Source organism: Mobula birostris, chromosome 5 (genome assembly GCF_030028105.1).
Source record: "Mobula birostris isolate sMobBir1 chromosome 5, sMobBir1.hap1, whole genome shotgun sequence".
NCBI lineage: Eukaryota > Metazoa > Chordata > Chondrichthyes > Myliobatiformes > Myliobatidae > Mobula > Mobula birostris.
In genome coordinates this window covers 92471367-92479663 of record NC_092374.1, presented here as the reverse complement: position 1 = coordinate 92479663, position 8297 = coordinate 92471367, and the positions used below count along the sequence as shown (strand labels likewise).

General features: G+C 50.6%; 2 protein-coding genes across 2 annotated transcripts in view; both read right to left on the bottom strand.

Annotated features, from left to right (window-relative positions):
• Window positions 1-1271, bottom strand: part of LOC140197882 (uncharacterized) — a 3347-nt gene extending 2076 nt beyond the window's left edge. Inside the window, exon 1 of the mRNA XM_072258439.1 lies at window positions 1-1271. This exon is cut by the window's left edge and continues 2076 nt beyond it. The gene's annotated coding sequence lies outside the window, so the exon portion shown is untranslated.
• Window positions 1-8297, bottom strand: part of tnfsf12 (TNF superfamily member 12) — a 45173-nt gene that overhangs the window by 11351 nt on the left and 25525 nt on the right. Inside the window, exons 4-6 of the mRNA XM_072258440.1 lie at window positions 4290-4407; window positions 3655-3699; window positions 2915-2956 (exon numbers count right to left, since the gene is read on the bottom strand). Of these exons, the coding sequence (XP_072114541.1) occupies window positions 2915-2956; window positions 3655-3699; window positions 4290-4407 (205 nt within the window). The remainder of the gene's footprint in view (window positions 1-2914; window positions 2957-3654; window positions 3700-4289; window positions 4408-8297) is intronic.

The following is an 8297-nucleotide window of genomic DNA, read 5'->3' as shown; positions in this document are numbered from 1 at the left end:
TATTTCAGCAGGTCCTCAGCCATACATTGGTTATTTATTTATTGAGATACAGGGGATAAGCTCTCTGAGCTACACTGCTCAGCGATCCCTGACCCTAGCCTGTCACAGGACAATTTACAATGACCAATTAACCTACCCACTGGCAGGTCTTTGGACTGTGGGAGGAAACGCACATGTACACAGGGAGAACGCAGACACTCCTTACAGGAATTGAACCCGGGTCACGTGTACTGTACATCGTTGTGCTAACACCTAGGCCACCAGGCCGATATAAAGGCTGTGCTCTCTTGGAATTTACCAGGCCCAGTTTCGCAGGCTCCCTCTCACTGGTTCACTGGCAATAAATGATTGTTTTAGTCAGAGTGAGAGTCAGATGGCAGGAAGATAACCCAGCCTGGCAGGCCAATGCCAACTATCTTCCTGGGCTGCATTCTCTGTACCTGTAGCTGATTTTCTGCATCTGTTTCCCTGTGTAGCACCTCAGTGTAATTATCTGTCCAGACAGCATGTGAACAAAAGCCTTTCACAGCATCCCAATACGTCTGGCAGTACTAACACAATCACCTATCGCCCATCTATAGTGATCCTAACGTCAGTGTCAATTTTATACCCCCCACCCCCACCCACGTCTCCCCATCCACCCACACATGAGGGGGTGGGGCGCATCTCACAGTGGCCAATTAAACCACTTGCCCTGCACGACGTTGGGATGTGGGTGGAAACTGGGAAAGCGGGCAAACTCCTCACAGACAACACCCGGGTAAACTGGTAGGCAAGTTTATTTATTTATCTGTCTACTGGCATTCAACCATATGCATGAATACAGCCAAACAAAACGGTGCTCCTCCGAGGCCAGGGTGCAAAGCACAGCACCGACAGTTACACACAGCACATAGCACACACATACTTACGGTCGCAGAAAAACATACAATTACAAAAAAACTTTAATAAGAATGGCCAGGTGCCTGAGTGTCATGGCCCGGAGACTGATGGTGCATGGATGTTGTCTGGAGACAAGTTTCTACAAGAACTGGCCTCAGCAGTTCCTCATATCGCGCCACGCAGCCCCAGACGGACGTAATTCCACCGAGTGAACACTGGGGGGCAGCACTGTCAGGAGCGGGTCAGCCCCCCCCCCCCCCCAACCCAGCGGCACACAGCCAGCTCCCGGCTCCATCATCAGCCGCCGCAACAGGCAACCCCGAGGGTCTCGTCTGAGGCCGCACAGCCGGTCTCCCCAATGAACCAGTGAGTCGTCCGGGACAACTAGCCGCGCCTTCCGTTGGATTGTGAACCTCCTCCGATGCCTTCTTCCCTGGGTGGCCGAACACCGTGCGCAACTATTTCAGCTCCTCCTGCGTCCAGACACCCGTTCCAGGGGAAGATAGCCAGCGATCGTGAAACAGAGGTAAAGGACGAACAATTACCTTTGGTTGGACCCAGAGAGACCACTGCATCCGTGCGCACGGTCATTTTACCGAAAACAAGAACGAATGAAATGATTTATTATTGTCACAGGTACTGAGATACAGTGAAAATCCTCGTTTTACACGCCACCCAGGCAGATCATTTCCCTACTGCTCTGCCTGTTACGCAAGGATATGCCTCCCACGCAGACTCCCCGAGGCTGTGCACGACCACAGGAAGACATCTCTAGTCTTGTACTTCTGAATTCGATGCAGAATACTGTTCGTGTTCGTCACAGTTTGTTGCAGCTGCGCACCGACCTCGTGTACAAAACCAAGGCTCCCCTGACACCTGCACCTCTCAATCTCGCAGTGTTTGAAATAATGCTCCGCCTTCTCATTTTTTTCTAGCAAAGTGGGCAATCTGAAATCTTCCCTCGGGATATTCCGCCTGCCTGCCTGCCTTTACCTACCGCACTCTCCACTTTGCAGCCACGGTTCTCACCGACCAATTCCCGCTGCTGTCTGTAAGGAGGTTATACGTTCTCCCCGCTGTTTCTCTCCGGGTGCTCCGGTTTCCTCGCACATCCCATAGGGTTAGGAAGTTGCGGACAGGCTATGTTGAATCTGAAAGCACGGTGACACTTGCAGACTGCCCCCAGCACATCCTCGGACTGCGTTGCCCGTTGACATAAATGACGTATTTACTGTATGCCTCCAAGTGTGACCGATAAAGATAATCTTAATCTAATTTTATCTCTCAACTCAGTTTTACATTGCTAATAAACTTGAATATGTTACACTTGACTCCCTCATACATATCAGCATTGTTGGTTGGGAATAGCTTGGGTCCCAGTGGTCAAAACCTCCACTCACCACCTTCCAACCTGCAAACTACTCATTTATTCCAATGCTCTGTAATCGATCACTCCCTCACCACCCTCACACAGTGCACTGCTCCCTCACTGTCCCTCCCACAGCGTGGTGCTCCCTCACTGTCCCTCCCACAGTGCAGTGCTCCCTCGCTGTCCCTCACACAGTGCAGTGCTCCCTCACTGTCTTCCCCACACTGTGGTGCTCCCTCACTGTCCCTCACACAGCGTGGTACTCCCTCACTGTCCCTCAGTGCAGTGCTCCCTCACTGTCCCCCCCCACACTGTGGTGCTCCCTCACTGTCCCTCACACAGCATGGTGCTCCCTCACTGTCCCTCACACAGTGCAGTGCTCCCTCACTCTCCCTCCCACACCGTGGTGCTCCCTCACTGTCCCTCCCACACACAGTGTGCTGCTCCCTGGACTCAGGTTTTGATTGGCCCCCTGAACTTGAAAGCTTTACACACTGTGAGCTGAGAGAGCCCCTGGCCATTTTTGATCTTTCTTCACGGTAAGTGGTGTCCCATCAGGGGGGTAGTGACGGGTGAGGGAGGGGATCACCCTGGGGTCCTGCGCCCCTCACTGGGAAAACTCCTACAGTGCAGCAGAATGGAGTGGCTCAGGCAAACACCTACCTTGATCAACAACATATATTCCATTCTCTGTACCCGGCGTCACTGGGGGGAGATCAGAACAGGGGTGAGGTCAGAAAGTATTTTATTCACGTCTATCCCCACACACACTGACCCTCACTGGGGAATGGTCCCACACACACACTGACCCTCACTGCAGTAGAGACCAACACACACACTAACCCTCACTGGGTGACGGTCCCACACACACACACACACACACACACACACACACACACACACTTAGTGACCCTCACTGACCCTGATGAGGATGGTCTCTCACACACACACACACACACACACAGCCTCATGGGGGATGGTTACACACACACACACACACACACACACACACACACACACTTAGTGACCCTCACTGACCCTGATGGGGATGGTCTCTCTCTCACACACACACACACTTAGTGACCCTCACTGACTCTGATGGGGATGGTCTCTCACACACAGGCACTTAGTGACCCTCACTGCGGGATAGTTTGAGGGTCTGCAGAATGGCTAGGTGCGGATACGAGAGAATATGGGGTTAAGTGGACAGGTGCTCGTGGGGTCTGGCGATGCTGCCATCCAAGGGGGCTTGGGGAGGATGGGGATTAGGCGGGATCAGGCTGGACCTCCGTGGGCCCTCCCCTTCGGAGATCTCTTTCCAGCCTCCCCCCAACCCGCCCTGCCTCCCAAATCCCATTCCACAGTGGGCCCAGGTGGGAGGAACAAACACTGGGAGGAGTTACCTTCAAAGTGAGCTGCAAATGTCCCTTTGTTCTTGGATCCTGGACCTACCGGGAGTTAAAAGACGGATTAGAACATAGGCTGGGAGGAAATCTCGCCCCCCACACCCCGCCCCGGCCAGGCACCGACGCCCTCTCCCAATGTCGATTCTGCTTTGCGGGGAAACGTCCCTGGTACTCGGTTCCCGGGGTCGGGGCGGATGGCAGGGGTCGACCGGCGCACAGCAAGATCCCACGGTGCGACCAGTGAGGTGGTTGCCCACTTCCGCCGGGGCAAGTACTACTGACACGGGGAAGGGACTGGGGGCGCGGGGCGGGGTTTGGCGGCACAGCAGTTAGCGTAACGCTGTCACTGATCGCGGTTCGATTCCCGCTGCTGTCTGCCTGGCGTTTGTACGTGGGTTTCCTCCGGGTGCTCCGGTTTCCTCCCACATTCCAAAGGGTTCGTGAGTTCTGGGCAGGCTACGTTGGCACCAGGAGCGGGCCGACACTTGCGGGCTGCCCCCTGCACGACGCGTTTCGCTCTACGTGTGACAAGTGAAGCCCGTCTTTAATCGTTAAACTAGTCACTGCCCTTCGGTAGGGTGCCAAGTGTCCGGGGCAGCAGCGGTGGGGCGGCGCTGCCTCCTCGTTAGTACCTCTGTTGCTCCCCCGTCTTTTCCGCAGGACCGCTTTGCTGCTCAGCAGGGCCTGCAGGAAGCCCAGCCTGGCCGTGGGGTTGGGCCGCACCGTCTCCAGCGCCGCTGACTTTCCGCCCTGGGAGAGAGCAGACGGGAGGGGATCAGAGGCGGGCGCCCACCGCGACCCTCACCTTTTCCCGACCATGCACCGCTGGGACCCCGGTCCCCAGACTTCAACCCACAGCGACCTAACTTCCAGCCAAGGGACCTCGGCTTTTCCAGTTCCAGCGCCCGATACGGGACAGGCAGGGCGGCTACAGGCAGAACGGGGAGCAAAGGTTCGGGGGTAAAATTAACAAGTTTGGTGTGCAGGGGGACGGTGGGCTCAGGTGCACAGGTTGATAGGGTGGTAAAGAAGGCTTGTGGCTAACGTATCATAGACACAAGAGGCACTGTAGATGCTGTAATTAAGACCATAAGATATGGGAGCAGAATTCGGCCATTTGGCCCATCGAGTCTGTTCCACTATTCCATCACGGCTGATCCATTTCCCTCTCAGCCCCAGTCTCCTGCCTTCTCCCTGTATCCCTTCATGCCCTGACCAATTCAAGAATCTGTCAACTTCTGCCTTAAATATACCCAATGACTTGACCCTCCACAGCTGCCTGTGGCAACAAATTCCACAGATTGACCTCTCTCTGACTAAAGACATTCCTCCTAATCTCTGTTCTAAGGCTCAGTCCTCTGGTCTCAGACTCCCCCACCACAGGAAACGTCCTTTCCACATCCACTCTACTGAGGCATTTCAACATTCAATAGGTTTCAATGGGTTCCGCTTCATTCTTCTGAATTTCAGTGAATAAAGGCCCAAAGCCATCAAACAAGCTGTTCATTCCTGGAATCATTTTCATGAACATCCTCTGAACCCTCCCCAATGTCAGCACAATCTTTCTTAGATAATGGGTCCACTACTCCAAGTGAGGTCTCACCAGTGCCTTATAAAGCCTCAGCATTACATCCCTGCTTTTATATTCTAGTCCTCTTGAAATGAATGTTAACATTGCCTTTGCCTTCCTCACCACAGACTCAACCTGCACATTAACTTTTAGGGACTCCTGCACAAGGATTCCCAAATCCCTTTGACCGCAGATTTCTGTATTTTCTCTCCATTTAGAGAATAATCAACCCTTTCATTTCTTCTACCAAAGTGCATGGCCATACACTTCCCAACACTGTACTCCACCTGCCATTTCTTTGCCCATTCTCCTAACCTGCCTAAATCCTCCTGTAGCCTCTCTAATTCCTCAACACTGCTTGTCCCTCCACCTATCTTCGTGTCATCTGCAAACTTGGCCAGAAAGGCATCAATTCCGTTATCCAAATCATTGCCATATAATGTAAAAAGAATCGGTCCCAACACTGACCCCTGTGGAACACCACTGGTCACCGGCAGCCAACCAGAAAAGGTTCCCTTTATTCCCACTCTTTACCTCTTGACCAACACACACAAACTCAGCGGGTCAGGCAGCATCAACGGAGGGGAATAAACAGTCAGCATTTCTGGCCGAGACCCTTCATCAGAATGCAAAGTAAAATAAATTTATTGTCAAAGTACATATATGTCACCATATACCACCCAGAGGTTTCTTTTCTTGCAGGCATTCACAGTAGAATAAAGAAATACAACAGATTCAATGAAAGTCTACACACGAACAAAGACGGACAAACAATCAGAGTGCAATAGAAGGGAAAAAGAACAAATGATAGACTGATAGCTACCGAGAGCATGGAATGAAAGGGTTAATGTATGAGGAGCATTTGTAAGCTCTCGGCTTGTATTTGCTACAGTTTAGAAGAATGAGGGGGTATCTCATTGAAGCCTATTGAATGTAGAAAGGACTAGATAGAGTGGCCGTGGAGAGGATGTTTCCTATGGTGGGGAGTCGAGGACCAGAGGACACAACCTCAGAATAGAGGGAGTTCCATTTAGAACAGAGATGAGGAGGAATTTCTTTAGTCAGAGTGTGGTGAATCTGTGGAATTCATTGCCACAGACAGCTGTGAAGGCCGCGTCATTGGGTATATTTAAAGCGGAGGTTGATGGATTCTTGATTAGTCAGGGCATCAAGTCAAGTCAAGTTCAGGTTTAATTATCATTCAACCATAGATGAATATAGCCAAACCAAACAGCATTACTCCAGGGCCAGGGTGCAAAGCACACAGCACGCTACACTAGCACAAATAGCACATATCGTTACAATTTCAGAGAACATACAAAGAACAAAATGGTATATAGCCCAGGTCCCAGAGCGGCATGACTGTAGGGTCGCTGGTAAATTGTCCTTTTTCCCATTGATGCTGCCTGGCCTGCTGAGATCCTGCAGCATTTTGTGCTAGTAAGTTGTCCTAGTGAACACTGGAGGGCAGCACCGAGCAAACACCAGAGAGCAGCAGTGATGGGAGGGGCCAGCCCGCAACCCAAGCAACGTCATCAGGGGTTATGGGGAGAAGGTGGGAGAATGGGGTAGAGAGAGGTAATTAATCATCTGTGCTGGGCAAAGCAGACTCAAATGGCCGAATGGCCTCATTCTGTCTTACAGAAGTGACCATTCAAAGCTCATTAGGACATGTCATCTTTGCCCTTAAAGTTCAAAAGCTCAAAGTAAATTTTATTATGAAAGTGTGTGTGTATGTGTGCGTATATATATCTGTCACCATATACAACACTGAGATTGATTGATTTCCTTGTGGGCATACTCAATAACGCTGCAGACTAGTAACCATAACAGAATCAATGAAAGACCGCCCAACTGGAGCATTCAACCAGAACGTAGAAGAAAACAAACCATGCAAATACAAAAAGAAGAAACCATAATAATAAATAAATAAGCAATAAATTTCGAGACCATGAGATGAAGATTCCTTGAAAGTGAATCTGTGGATTGTGGGAACATTTCAATGATGGGGCAAGTGAAGTTGTCCCCTTTGGTTCAAGACCCTGATGGTTGAGGGGTAGTAACTGTTCCTGGATCTGGTGGAGTGAGTCCTGAAGCTCCTGTACCTTCTTCCCAGTGGCAGCAGTGAGGAGAGAGCGTGTCCTGGGTGGTGGGGGTCCCTGATGGTGGATGCTGCTTTCCTGCCACAGCGTTTTATGGAGATGTGTTGAATGGTTGGGAAGGTTTTACCTGTGATGGACTGGGCCATATCTACTATTTTTTTTGGTCAGATTTTCCGTTCAGGGATGTTGGTCGAGGCATTGGTTTCAAGAGTCGGGAAGTTATGTTGCAGCTTTATAAAACTCTAGTTGGGCCGTTTCTGGGAGATTGCATTCAGTTCCAGTCACCCCATTACGAGGGTTTGGAAAGCATGGAGGAGAGCGTGACCGGGATGCCTTCCGGGTTACAGAGTATGTGCTATAATGAGAGGTTGGACAAACCTGGGTTGTTTTCTCTGGAGTATCAAAAGGTGAGTGGAGATCTGATAAAAGTTTATAAAATTGTGAGAGGCATCAGAATCTTTATTTTTCCCATGGGTGAAAATGTCAAGCACTAGAGGGCACGTATTTGAGGTAAGAGGTTGAACGTTTAAAGGAGTTGTCCGGGGCAATCAGCCTCAAAGCTCCTGAGATGCAGTTTCAATCCCAAACGCTGGCTCTGTGCATGTGTGTGTGTGTGTGTGTGTGTGTGTGTGTTTGTTTGTTAGCAGGGGAGTTAGCAGATGATTTGGCAGATGATACCGCACCTGGAGTATTGCACACGTCCATTTACCTAGTTTTCAGAAAGATGTTATTAATCTGGAAAGGATACAAAGAGAATTTGTGAGGATATTGCCAGGACTCGAGGGCCTGTGTTTTCAGGAAAGGTTGGGCAGGTTGTGACTTTATCCCTCGGAGCAGAAGCTAGACGCTGATCTGATTGTGTATTTCATCATAAGGTACTGTAAAAGTCTTACGCACACATAGGGTGTCCAAGATTTTTGCACAGTACTGTAGTTTATGTAGTGCACTGTACTGCTGCAAAAAATGAA